Here is a 14,151-nt window from a genome sequence, read left to right on the forward strand (position 1 = left end):
ATGAACAGCTGCAAAAGTAATATCGCGTATCCATGGCGATACTCAACAGCTCATTACCGCCACCATGTAATGGGGGGTATTCATTATCGCCACTGAGCGTCGCCATTTTGTTTTTATGTGGGCATGCGCGGGAAAGTACTGTCTTCTGCTTCCCCGCGACGTTGGACTGGTTTGGGCTTTTCGATTGCAATGGCGGCTCGTGCGTCTGGTGGTTCCAAATTGCATTGCTGCGTACCGTTGTGTAATGGCGATAGCCGTTACTCACCAGACTTATCGTTCCACTCTTTCCCCAAAAATGAAAAAATGAAGAGAGCGTGGATTCATAGTATTCGTCGCGATCCTGGTAAACATTTTCAAGTAAGTCAGTATATTGTGGCAAATATTTTTTTCTTCTGGTTTTAATTTTAGTTTTGACCCTGATTTTCTCTTCTCGCTTCTACTTTAGTTATTAGGCTATATCTATGCGGTTGTAGGCCATGTGTGAGTGTATTTAAGGTGAGCACAGCCCACGACTTTCTTTTGCAGTTTTAGCAACAATTAATTTAACTAATGATTTGGTTTCTACGAAACTAACTACTTATCCTTCTTCTATGCTTTTGTGCCGGCGAATCGGTATGCATATAATGCAAGGATGCTGTAGCCAGGGATGGCCATTTCCGAATACTAAACTATTCCGAATACATTCTAAAATAATGTTTTCGAATCTGGAATTCCGAATACATTCTAAAATCGAAAATAACACATTTTTGTTTTAGTTCATTAAAACCCAGTAAATTAGGAAATGAGCTTCAATAGAAATATCAGAATAGAGCCACAAACCAACAGTATATGTACACAAAGTAATTGATAGTTTATAGCTATCAATAAAAAATAATAGCAACTTGTGACACAGTCAGTTTATTAAAATTATTCACTTTGTACAAATGACCATATGAAAAGATAGCCAAGGAGTTGTCTGAAGCTTTCTATCATTAGTACCATGATATTACGATAATAGTCGAGTCTATTGACAAAACTACTACTTGTATTCAGATAATTGTGTATAATTTCTAAGAGTAACAAAATTTATTGGCAATACAGGCAACAGCAATCGAAAATCCATTATGCCTTTAAAAATTCTAATATTCAACCAGTATATTTGTATATTAATTTATGTGTAACATATTGTTGTGTTTGAAATTAGAAATAAATTAGTAGAGGATAGATGACCACCACTGCCAGCCGCGCAGCCAGGATTTTCGAAATCGGAAATTCCCATTGCCGCCTGTAACATTCACCGCGATTCCGCGCTCGTTAAAAGAGCCGTCTTTTCAGCGTATAATGATCATTCTGTTACGTAAAATATTCAATCCATGACAACTACGAGATTCTAAAATATCTTTATATATTAATTTAATGTGTCCAACGTAACTCGCGGTGGCTTCTTCTTACGTCAAAAAAAAAAAACATTACGATTCGGTCCACAGCGATCTGTGACCTAAAATTACGAGATAAACTGCCTGATGTATTTAATTTTAATACGTATTTTTGCAATCTTGCTAACTCGTTATCGCCGTTAAAAAAACTCAAATAATGATATAAAATCCTGGTGAGTGTAGAGTATAATTCATTTCATACAATGAATATACATATAAAGTTTAGCAGTAAATTAAAAATACATATTCATCGCCGCGATTATGCCACCTGTTAAAAGAGTCGACTTTTACAACAACTAATATAACAACGAATATATATTTTTCTGTTGTGCAAAGTGATATATTCGTGACCGATACGGGCATATTTAAAATGTCTTGCTTTAATAATTTAATTGTCTTCAATTTAACCTGCGGTTGCGTCGACAAAATAAAATCTTCACCCCTGTTATATACCATAGCAATCCGCGGTCATAAAAATAAAAACGTGTGGTAAACTGCCCGATTAAATTAAATAATGTTTTGATCCGTATTTTGCGAATTCGGCAAGTATTCAGATGTACTTGTTAACAGTTACTCCGCTCAATTGAAATGCTGCCACTCTGATTAATTTTAGATAAAACCGTTCGAAAAATCAATAAATATGCTGTAACATCTCAGAGTAAAATTTATTTCATCACAATAAAATTGGTTGAATATACTTTAGATTAATTATATTATATACATCCTCACAACCCGGGGAAAAGTCGCTTTACCAGATTGTCGTTGTCTTTAGAAACTCGCCGCCGATGAACGTATTTACCAGATTCACAATTCCGTGCGCGTACAAAAATAAAATAATTGTCATCGTTATCGTGGAACAAATTTGCGGAAAATTTTCGTTTTAGAGAAAATAACATAAACGTAAGGGCGTTCACGGGCCTAAATAACACTTACGCTGATGAGTGATGAATACAATCATGCGCAAGTTTCTATCGAGAATGTTTTCATTCCACGGAAACGTCTTGAAAGCGGCGTCGAAAATGTGTGACGTCACACAAATATCCGATATTCTTATGAACGCTAATTCCGATATTCGAATGACGAGATATTCGAATACATTCGAATACTTTATTCGAATTGGCCATCCCTGGCTGTAGCAAGAGTAAAGATAACTATCCTAAGTGATTTAAGAGTCTTGCTGTGAGTCTTAGTGTGCAGCAAGACTCTTGAATCACTTAATTAAATTAATTTAACTTCTGCTCTTTTCAAATCTTAGTTAGGGCTCTTCTGATTCTGTAGACTAATAAGTGTTTATTTTGTCAATATCTTCCTGGTGTACTGATTATGGGAATCAAGCTAAACTTGATAACCTATATTATTATTAGGCGGCATACATTAATTCCTTGAAGCCTAGCTTCACTTTAGTTGGTGTTATTTATTCCGTTCGTATCAGCTAGTTTATTTTGACTTATTAAAACAGATTACACCAAGCACGCGAGTTTGTGGCAACCATTTCAGACCCGAAGACATATATGAGACGCCTTCTGGTCGACGCCGTTTGCACCACAACTCAGTTCCATCAAAATTTAGTTGGACAAAGTTAATTGCAGAGAGACCACTGCCAAACAGACTGAGGTAAAACAGAATATATCATTTTTTGAATTAGACTATACCACCATACTAGTATCAAACTAAAATTTAAAATTAACCAATTTGAAAAAATATTTTGACAGACTATAAAAGTCTAGAATATCAGGGTGGTCCAACATTGTCGGCTCCGCGGGCCACAAAATTATTTTTGCATTGTTAGCGGGCCACAATAGTGCCAAGAATAGGTAAACAGTGTAATACAAAATAAACACTTTCATTGTGCAAACACATAGTTATAAGATATAGCCTGCTCTGGCTATTAGAATCTGTATTCGGTTCTTAGTTTTCTATGATGCCTACATTGTTAGCATATATTCCCGACAAAAAAGATAGAAAGCCAGATACTAATTTAGACTACCAAGCACATCATTCAACTTTGCTAGTTGCCTCACAGCTAGCCATAACAATAGTCAATTCAGTGCCATTATTTGATTTACACATATACATGCAATGCAGAGGATTCAATACTTGAAGCTGTAATTTGGGTACAATATGACTTTTCACCGATATCTGCTTCATCATATAATTGAGCCGTCTTATCATCCTTCCTTTCCCCAGGATGAATATGTGATTTCTTTGCTAATGAATTTTATTATATTTGTACAGAACCACTGATGATGCCACTGTACCAAGCAGTCGGACCAGCAGTCTGAGTTTTAATCACATTAATCCTACTCAAGTGGATCACAACTACTGCATTGTAGTGAAAACAGCTGAAGAAAAACTTGAGCAAGCTTTAAAAGAAATTGAGAATTTAAAAACTCAAGTTTCAAAGCTGTCAATATCTAAATTCGGTATGGAACGTTTCAAGGCGTCAAGCTCCATGATTAAATATTATACTGGCTTTAGTTCCTATTGTTTATTGATTGACTTTTTCCACATATTGTTGGACTGTGCTAACTCTTTAACACTATGGTCTGCTGTAAGCGAAGAAGTTTATAATGGAAGTAGCGATTTTTTAGACCACCCTTGTAAGAAGCGATCGCTTCCACTGGCTGATGAACTATTTTTATTTTTGTGTCGTCTGAGACAGGGCTTTGATGAGATCCATCTTAGTGATGTTTTTTGCATATCACAGTCCACTGTCTCTCGGATAGTTATCACATGGGCTAATTTTCTTTATTTTACCTTGGCATCTATCCCAATTTGGCCTACTGGTGAGCAGGTTTATGAAAATATGCCACAGTGTTTTAAAAACCAAGGTTATGAATCTACACGCATAGTCCTTGACTGTTGTGAAATTTTATGCCAGTCACCATCTTCACTCATGCTCCAAAGTGAGTTTTTTTCATTTTATAAAAACCATACAACATTAAAATGTTTATTGGGTATTGCTCCTCATGGTCCAATAACTTTTGTCAGTTTATTATTTTGCGGTAGCATATCAGACAGTGAAATAACCCGAAGATCTGGAATTTTGAGTTTGCTTGAAAGAGGGGATTCCGTAATGTGCGACAAAGGATTTGCCATCAGGAGTCTCTTGGAAGTGAAAGGTGTGGGTCTAAATATTCCTCCATTCAACTTTAACGGGCGGTTCACATATGAGGAGGCATTGCGGTCCAGCAAGATTGCTTCACTTAGAGTCCATGTAGAACGAGCAATCAGAAGGGTGAAAGAATATCAGTTATTCGAAGGCAGAATACCACTGAGTATGCTAGGAACAGTTAATCAACTATGGACCGTTGCTTGCTTATTAACCAACTTTAGCGGTCCTTTGTTTTAGAAGTAGTTATTTAGTTTTATTTTTCAGTTTTAGTTTGTTTATTGTTGAATAATTATTTTTAGTTCGAGCAGTTTAGTTTATCAAATACATTCAGGACATATTTTATGTCCCTTTAAAGATCTTAGATTTGTTAGAATATACAGCAGAGGGCGTGGGTGTCACAACATTATATTAGGTTAACAGTAAAAGAAAAGGGAAAATTCAGAATAGCCTTTTGTACTGCCTGTCTCGCCTGTTTTCAACAAATTGCACTATGGCGAATACACAAAATACTAATTTATTGAAAAATAGTTGAAAGCCCAAAGCAACTGGTTACTACATTCTAAATTTAAAGCAATAAAATACATAAATGCCTAGGCAAGTTTTTTCTCTTATAATTATCCTTCAGACATTTCACAAAGTGAAAAATTTTTGTCCTCAAGATGACATGTTTGTTGCAATCGTATTTATGAAATGATCATAAAAAAAGGATTCCAGACGCATTTGTAGGTCCAGAAAATATGCATCATCAAAATGTATGCGATCAATAAAACATGCACCCGAAGGTAAAAGAATAATGATGTCACACCACTTGAGTCCTGTGATTCCTAAACACCCCATTATTTGAAAATAATAATCATGATTCATTTTCAATGTCCATTCCCCTTTATCATTTTTAAAAAGACAAGAAACCTTGTCAAAAGTGTCAGACATGGGGCATTTGACTTCTAATAAGCCATAGCATAGGTTGCCATCACAAGATGGGTCGTAAACTTTACGATCTGGTGAACACCCCAACCAGGGACAAGTTGAAGATATTACCAATCCACATGGGGAACACTGGCATTTTTTTATTTCCTCGTATAATTTTACTGCTTCTGGTTCCATTTGGATACCTCTTTTCATTGCTGCAGTTTGAAATAATTTGGAAGAAGTAAGATTTGAAGCAAGGGAGTCAAAATTTGAAACACGTTTATAAATTCGGCCAAATTTGGATGCTGTAATTCTAAATTATCGTTGTTGGTGCCAAATCGGAGAGTTATACTGATTTCGAGTCATAAATTCAATGTGTTTACAATCTTCTCTGCCCAAAGTCAGATTTTGCATCACTTTGTGTTGCATTTCTGTTAACACCGTGTTAGTCTGTGGAGACAAACTAGACAGAGGGAGAGAAGGGAATTCAAAACTTTTCTCATCACATATCTGTTGATATGCTAGAGGACTCCCAAATGGTGCTTGTCCAAAATTTGTTGAAATACTTACAACAGAAGATGGATTTGACGGCAAAATTGTATTTAACTGAATATTATATTGACTAAAATTTAGAAAGCTCTGCCATTGCGGGATTCTTCCAGGTTTGTGTAGAGTGCTGCGAATTGTTCTGATGGATTTCGAACATGGATTTTGAATAATAATTTTTTGGATAGGCAGCTGCTTGAATCCTTCGCTTCTTGGATGATGCCATGATTGTAATTGCATAGTGCCAGTGATAGCTGGGGGGACTTTCTTTAGTTGGAGATTGCTGAAATGCGCAGTGCAGTACAACAATGCTAAAGAATGACAGCAAATTGCTTCTCCCACTGTACAAGAGCAAGTAGCACTCAGTACATTGTTCCGTCGCAAAGTTACAAATAATGAATGAGGTGGCTCGTTTTTTCTTTGTGATCGATAACATCTTGCCTTTATTAAAAAATTCTGACCATCTTGGAAAACGGTGAAAATAATAATGCATATTAGTGATAAGTTACAGCTTAATTTGCTTTCAATGGTTGTTGCATATTCAGCATGGTTTAATCGAAACCTAGGTGTAATGAGATTAGATAGTTGATTTATCTCGAACTCCTCCATTGTACAAAAATGCCAACAGCAGACGGAGATTCTAGAAAAGCTGTGTAAATTATAAGCTGCCCCCTGCCTTTTAGATCCCCTATAAAAATAAATAGGTAAATCCTGAATAGCCCATGAATAAATGTACATCACAAGTCATTATTTACTGACGTTCTTAATGCTTAAAATTATAACGGTGGTTACGGTACATGTGACATCATCATGTCCCGCTCGCTGAAAAATCTTACTTGCCCTACCTAACTTACCATACCTTTGTAATCGTGGATGAAAGACTCCCAGAAGTATTTGTATCCTCTCTTGGCGCTATTTCCATTCCCAGCATGCTTTTCAGCATATTCTGTAACGTCATCAAAACTAAAATCAGGAAGATATTTCAAATCGTCGCTAAAGATACGCTCAGCCATTACACAGACAGATAAAAAAAAACGCGCCAGAGTAACAATCGCGAAGTCGTCGTCTGACGTCCTGCTCACTATCCAGTGGAGGCGCTAAAGAGGTGAATACCCTCCATTCAAGGGAACGCCTTCACAAAATGTAAAACGTAAAGCATTTGAGAACATAATAAGACCAGTTGGACGTCCTAGACTACAGTCTAGGAACATTGCTCATCAACCGGGTTCATAGTACACCCCATGGTGTACCAAAATGTTGGACAGTTTACCACATCGATAGAGTTTACAGTGGTGTACCGAATGTTGTAGAATGTAGGGAACTTAAGACTCTATCTATAGTATAGAGGACTTGCACGGGTCACGTGACTTTGTTTACTGGACGGCAAAAAAAAAACGTTCATTTGACTCCTGTCAGTTGCAAGTCGGATTATATGTTTCCGTTTTGTTTGGCTGTTGAAAATGGTTATTTCGTATTGTACCTATAAAGTATAGACAACGAAATGGATCTTCAGTTGTATTCCACTGTTTTCAAAAGATCCGGAACGTCGCGCAATGTGAATATCATCTATTGGCAGGACTGCTTGGTGTCAAGTCCAGAAGTCATCTCGCTTGTGTTTCACTGTTTGCGGACAGCACTTCGCTGATGGTGAGTGATAATGTGCCGTTATCAATTTCTCTAAATATTCATAAGCTTCCTCATTTCAATGGAAAGCAGATGACAAACTACTGTTATTGGTTGGCCTGGGCGTAGGCCTACTTGCTTGTCTACTTGCAGACTTGTGACTTGTGTAAGGAATCAATCATCAATTGCCATAATGTATTGTTTCCCTAGTTAGCAGGTAATCTATTAGTAAGTGTGAAAAGTTGAATAAATAACTAAAGTTTAACGCCAGTGCTCATGCAAAAATAACCAGAATCCTACATTGGTGGTAGCACAAAAGTCATATTGAGGGTGTCAAAATAGGGCTGACAAAATGCAGTCGTGCATGTCAACTTAGGGGTGACGAAATAGGGTCGTCGAGTCAAGTTAGGGGTGACGAAATAGGGCCGGTGTGTGTCAGATTGGGGGTGACGAATTACGGTCGCTGCGAAGAAACCTTGAAGGTTTGATGTCAAAATATTTAGTTAGTAACTTTGACATTATTTAGTAAATTTAGTTGAAATACAAAACCACTTTTACCTATGATAAATATATATTTTTCATAAAATTATCGGAATATACACTATGTTTTTGGTATTATATATGGTCAGTTAAAACGTGCTACTACTATTCTGCCATGATGAATTCGAATCTACGAGATTTTATTTTTTTCTCCTAATATGTTGTAATGCTGGCTTTATAGTAGGTTTCCGAAAAATCGCTCATCCAAAACTGTAATTTTTCTACATTTCTAAAAAATTCACGAGGTGGCGTCAAATGTTTTTTTTTATTTATTTTATACTCTCCGATACTTGTTTTAAATGTATTAGACAGTATCAAAGTAAATGTATTATTCAGTTTCAAAGTAAAAAGATACTTGTTCAATTTTTCAGTAAATTTAGTTACATAATTTATTTGGACTATGATACATTTATATTTTTCATTAAATTATTTGAATATGCGCTATGTTTGGCAATATATATGACCATGTTGAACCATGCTGCTGTTCTGTCATCATATTGAAATCGAATCTATAGAGTTTCCTCTTTTCTTCAAATATGTCGTAATGTTGGCTTTATTGGAGTTCATCGAGAAATACCTGCCTAAAAACGAGTCATTAGATCAATTGTAATCAATCATTCTCATAATACTTGTTTTACAGTTTATTTTTTGCTACTGTTGCTTGTCTATGCGAACTACAGGGTTGTCGCTATAAAAGCAGAAAATTTATCAAACATTTAATTTTTACAAAGAATAACTTTAATGAAATTATCAAAGGCATATGCTATATTACATTCTTGGTTGCTGAAAATGTCGTCTCTGCAGAGCAGTATCTTAGTCAAAGAAATTAGTAGGAATGCATTTTATCTCTGATCTCATTCGAGCTTCCAAATTTCTGCGGATTTCACATGTGACCCGCCGAAGGTTTCCGAGTGGCCTGCGCGATATTATTTCGCTGGTAGGTTACGGCTTCCTCCACCATCAAGTCCGTGCTTCGGAAAAACAAATACCTAACTAATTCCATACCCGAAAGGGAATGGTAACCGGACGAGAGGCCGTGGTTCGCCGTATGGTTAAGCCATCAAATCGGCTTTCCTCTCCCCCGGGATAAATATGTAAATCTTATCCTTATCCCTATTCGAATCCCAATGTTTTTCACAAATCTGAGCCATTATTGAAACCTCTACTCAAAAGTTATTGCTCGTCGTTTAAACGCGCGAAAAGCACCACCCAGCTTTCGAAACTTTTTTATGTCCCTCTGTGGGCGTAATTGCTGGAGAGAGATGTTTTAATTTATTTTATCGTCTGCCATGTATTTTAATCTGATTTCCTGTCTTTTTTATGCAAAGCTAGACGAGGCAGTTTTCATGACTTCAATATTTGACAGCACTTACTTGTGCGAGCAAGTTTTCTCACAGATGAACCATGTCAAATCCCCCATTAGATCACTAATTTCGCTAATGAAAAATTCGCTCTGCATTGCTACCTCGTCCATCGCACCGAATATTGACAAACTTATTAGATAAAAGCAGTGTCATACTTGACATTGAAATATATAGCCGTAGTAAAAACTTGCTAAAAATTTGACTTTACTGTATCTTCGTATTTTCATTGTGCTCATAATTTCGGTTTGCGGGTTTTGTTTGTTTTTCATTAATATATATGCAGTCGGCGTAGTAAAAACTAGAACATAACCACCATGTCTAGTGGCCCGCGCGATCATTCGTGAACTAAATGTGGCCATTCGGCCAAAAAGGTTGGACCACCCTGCACTAAAGAATGCGTTTCACTTACTTAACATCTTCTGAATAGCTTTTCATCTCTTAAAGACATTCTCATAGAATTCGGTTCATAACTAAAAGAATGAAAAACCAGTGTAAATTACATTCTAACATGGGTATTCTTCCTGATATTTTACATGATGCTTGTAGACCTTATTCATACAAAAACATTTAAGCTCAATTTTGATATGACTGCTTTTTTATACCTACTTTGTTGCTCCGAACTTTAACACTCAAACAACTTGACTATAGCAGTGACGTTTTAATGCCCCTATATAAACGTTACTTTGAGTCATTCACCAATTACATATTTTAAGTAACCAATGTCATACACTCACATGAAAACCTTGTCTTATTATTTTGGTCATCAATCAAAAATGTCAAATTCGTTATTATCTTAATTGCTCAAGCAAGTAATTTGTCTGAATTTATATATAGGTATATTTAATTAATGCCTATCATCCCAAACGCTTGCCAACTAAATTATTCTTCCATTGAAAGTTATTGATGGTTTCGGACAAACCTACAATATCACATCCTAGATGTTTTATCACATCTAAAGCTATTGTCTTTCACGTTATAAATACTGAGTGGTACTGGTAACTGATCTCGATGTCTACATGATCGTAAATATACTCGATCACACTGCATAGAGACATTTCGTTAATTTTAGTCTCTCTATGCAGAGTGATCCCAGTCGTACGTCAAATTTAAATTTAATCACAATCACTTTCACGATGACATAAAACGTGTTTTTTCATGTCATTTCTATGCATAATTAAGTAACATAAGATATTAGAAATATAAAAAAAATTGTTTGACACTATTTGAGGACATGGAAATTTTCTTAAAACAAATTTAACTAACTGTAAAATATTAGTTATTCATTTTTCATATCTTGTTTTAAAACTCCCGACGAACACAAACGTATTTCAGGCAACATTGTACAACAAGATAATAAATATGCAGATGTATTTCATAACGTTGGCCTCCGAACTGTGCCTCCGTTTTGACTTTTTGAATTCCATTGAATTTTACATCTAGGGCGCGAATTTCCGAGAGAAGATTGTTCCTTTGAGCGTTGACTGTTTTCACAATACGGCGTGTTCTTTTCCGAAATTTTGGGCCGTGATCGATTCCTCATTCATGCAATAATACACCAGATGCATTCAGCATTTCATGGATCATAACTTCCAATACCTTTTCAAGGTTTGTCATCGCCGATTTCATCAATAATTTCCATTCAATTCTATATTCCCTGGCGCCACTACCGGAATACCTCTCACATCTTTATTTAGGTTGATAGTAAACAACAGAGGCTCAATTGCTACAATAAACATATAAATACTCGGCGAATTTCATTTTCAAACGCTATGTTTGGTATTATATAGGTCCAGTTCAAAACGTGATGCTACTATTCTGGCATGCGGAAATCAAATCATAAAGATTTCTTCGCAGCGACCGTATTTTGTCACCGCTAACCTGACACCACGCAACGACCCTATTTCGTCACCACCAACCTGACACGCACCGACCGTATTTCGCTACCCTCAATCTGACACGCACCGACCGTATTTCGTCACCCTTGACTCGAATACCCTATTTCGTCACCCCTAATTTGACACGCAACGACCGCATTTCGTCAGCCTTATTTTGACACCCCCAATATGACGTCTATGCTACCCTCTAAACAACCCCTCTAAACTCAATCAACTGACTGCCAGTGAAACGTACCTCCCGTAATTTACTCAACTTGACCCAATTCTTCAACCCAGATAAACAGGAACATCATTTGAAACCATAAATGTATATATACTACATATATATATATATCTAAGCAAACCTACCAGGGACTGAACAAAATGATTTTAAAAGTGTAGCAAGTTTATTATGTTTGATTATTTTTAAACAATGTACATATATTAATATAGACACTACGATTTGAATGTGAGCTTTTGGAACAGTGGCGACGGAACCCTAAAATGTCACACAACCATGTTGACAAACCACTGCTCTTTTTAAGCAAATTTCAAGCCATATGCTCTATGACGACTTATCACTATTTAATTTAATACCATTTGCATCTATCTAGTAAGTAGTAACTGATCAGGACCTTTCTACTTCTGACGTAGCAGAAAAATGGTTGGAACAAACTTTCAAACTCAGTGAAACGAATGGTAGTGTTGTTCGAGCCATAAAAGCAGCCGTTTATGATTCAACTGTGGAAAACAACCGGACTTTGCCTTTATTTTTTAAACTCAGAAGGAAAAAAGATATCTTGAGCAGTGTATGGGGAAGAACAGCGAACAAAATGGCTTTGAATAAAGTCAAAATGAAAAATTTTAAAATATAGCGTGCAATATCTATTCTTTAAAATAAATTTATTTTCAGCAATTATTTAATTACAAGTCTTTCAAATTTAGTTTTGAATATGTTATTCTTGAGAATAATACGTATTCTGGTACTGCTGGCATATAATCCGTGTGGTATTTGCTAGGCCAGTGGCACACAAACTGGGGGTACTTAACCCAAAAGAAGACACCTAGACAGTTTTAGGGGGGTCTCCGGGTCTTCATTGGCGTAACAGTTTATTTTGTAATCGCCGTATTTTCCGCCACTTCGCAGAAAAACTGGGCGCGTCGTGTTCGCATCTAGTTAGCAAACATTGTTACATCACAATTTAGTTGGTCTCGCAGATAGTAGAGACATGTAGTCTTCATTATTATAGCTGCAATGAAGCTTAATCTTCTGTGAAATGAAAACTGTTGAGATTGCGCCAAAAAAAGCTATGGAGAGTCGGTCTTATAATTCGGTTTCGTGAAAGTCAAGACTCAAAATCGACTTCGCAACTACAGATATTTTTGTGTTTGTCTCCAACAGCAATATGCCACCCTTTCCATGACGTCATTACCATTTTCGGTTTAATGTCATTCAACCTATTCTTTGCAATGGCATTCATTAAAACAAAATATTGGTTCAAGCTTGAAATTGACGATGATATGGAATTCTTAGGTTTGATATCGCTGAAACAGTGACACCCTTCTTACTGAGATTAAATCAAGATGTTGTTCTTGTATTTGTGGATTCTTATTTTATTGCTGCTATTAAATTAGATAAAATGCACTTTTGGAATTTTATTTTTAATGTTAGGGGAAATGAGCTTATGGTAATTCAATTTTTGGGGAGCACGTATTCGGGGCTTTTCAGGTTGTGAAAATCAGGTGGTGGCAACATTTAGCTGATTGTGGGCCAAAACATCGAATCTACAACGCAGACAGAAATGATTTTCCTCAGAGAAACCCTTTCTATTTGGCATTGATAGAATGTTGCTACTCGACATATCGTCTCAATTATATTTTAACATACGAACCAACTAGCTAGGGGTGTGTGGCTTATCTAGGGTGTGGCAAGCATGGCCATAGTCACTGTTTGGGCAGGGGCGCAAAAAGAGCGGAAAGTTTTTATCGTAAAATGTTTCAATAGAATAATTCCGAATTGGAAATAACTGAAACTCGTATTTCTACACAAATAATAACGTACATGTATCTCATTTAAATAACAGTCAATATAAATTGTCAACTAGCTATCAAGAGAGGTGCATTTTAAACTTGGCCATGGGCGCCATAGATTCGCCCTTGCTAGAGGTAGAAAAATTGCATTTTTTCTATCGAATATTTTCAACGAATACTGGATAGTTCTAATCTACAATTGACCAGGACGTGGCGGGTCGATAATAGATCCAGAAATTAAACTTATATAAAAGTAACTCATAGCATATCGCGGGGTGTCTGTGGATGCCTGCATAGGGTCTTGTTCGGAGCGACAAGTATTGAATAAGCATCATATGAAAAAAAATCGTCTGATTTTGTTATAATCGCTGTATGTTTGGTCAGCGTGATTTTTCCTGCTGTCCACACCATAACGTCGGTAGAATATCTTTCTGTCAATTACTTTTTTTTCCTAATAATGTATAGCATATTGAATATTGTCTAGAATAAAATGTATCTAGAATGGCTGTAGTGGTAAAAGGTTAATGCGACAAACAGCATGTTCCATCATTTTTTTGTTGTTTCGCTATTTCTTACGTCACCTAGACATATGATTCCTAATAACGAATGAAAAAGCATCCGGTCTCCTCCACCCTCTATGTTTCTTTATTATAGTCACAATTTTTTCTTGCCACGTCAAAGTTTGTCTGCGCTCAGGCGGTCTTTTCAAATTCGTCGCCGTCAGGTGAGCACTG

At 36.3% G+C, this 14,151-nt stretch overlaps 2 protein-coding genes across 2 annotated transcripts; one reads left to right on the plus strand and one right to left on the minus strand.

Moving 5' to 3' along the window:
- LOC120327579 (uncharacterized) lies at nt 1–4,814 on the plus strand. The gene is made up of 3 exons (XM_039393905.2): nt 1–357; nt 2,875–3,029; nt 3,651–4,814. Exons 1-3 carry the CDS (start codon nt 124–126, stop codon nt 4,765–4,767), a joined length of 1,506 nt encoding a protein of 501 aa, XP_039249839.1. The 5' UTR covers nt 1–123; the 3' UTR covers nt 4,768–4,814.
- Nucleotides 4,815–5,645: 831 nt separating this feature from the next.
- LOC120327580 (uncharacterized) lies at nt 5,646–7,072 on the minus strand. Its single transcript, XM_039393906.2, has 2 exons — nt 6,845–7,072; nt 5,646–6,449 (listed from the first exon to the last, which is right to left on the minus strand). The coding sequence occupies exons 1-2, from the start codon at nt 6,996–6,998 to the stop codon at nt 5,758–5,760; spliced, it is 846 nt and encodes a 281-aa protein (XP_039249840.1). The 5' UTR covers nt 6,999–7,072; the 3' UTR covers nt 5,646–5,757.
- Between the last annotated feature and the right edge of the window lie 7,079 nt (nt 7,073–14,151).

The sequence above is a fragment of the Styela clava genome, chromosome 7 (genome assembly GCF_964204865.1).
Source record: "Styela clava chromosome 7, kaStyClav1.hap1.2, whole genome shotgun sequence".
NCBI lineage: Eukaryota > Metazoa > Chordata > Ascidiacea > Stolidobranchia > Styelidae > Styela > Styela clava.

What these genes read in the sequence shown, in the direction of transcription:
- LOC120327579 (XM_039393905.2), top strand. Translation starts at nt 124, where the DNA reads ATGCGCGGGAAAGTACTGTCTTCTGCTTCCCCGCGACGTTGGACTGGT. An exon ending in ATCCTGGTAAACATTTTCAA is followed by an intron (nt 358 to 2,874) that starts GTAAGTCAGTAT and finishes TTATTAAAACAG; the next exon opens with ATTACACCAAGCACGCGAGT. An exon ending in CCACTGCCAAACAGACTGAG is followed by an intron (nt 3,030 to 3,650) that starts GTAAAACAGAAT and finishes ATATTTGTACAG; the next exon opens with AACCACTGATGATGCCACTG.
- LOC120327580 (XM_039393906.2), bottom strand. Translation starts at nt 6,998, where the DNA reads ATGGCTGAGCGTATCTTTAGCGACGATTTGAAATATCTTCCTGATTTT. An exon ending in TTTCATCCACGATTACAAAG is followed by an intron (nt 6,450 to 6,844) that starts GTATGGTAAGTT and finishes CCGTTTTCCAAG; the next exon opens with ATGGTCAGAATTTTTTAATA.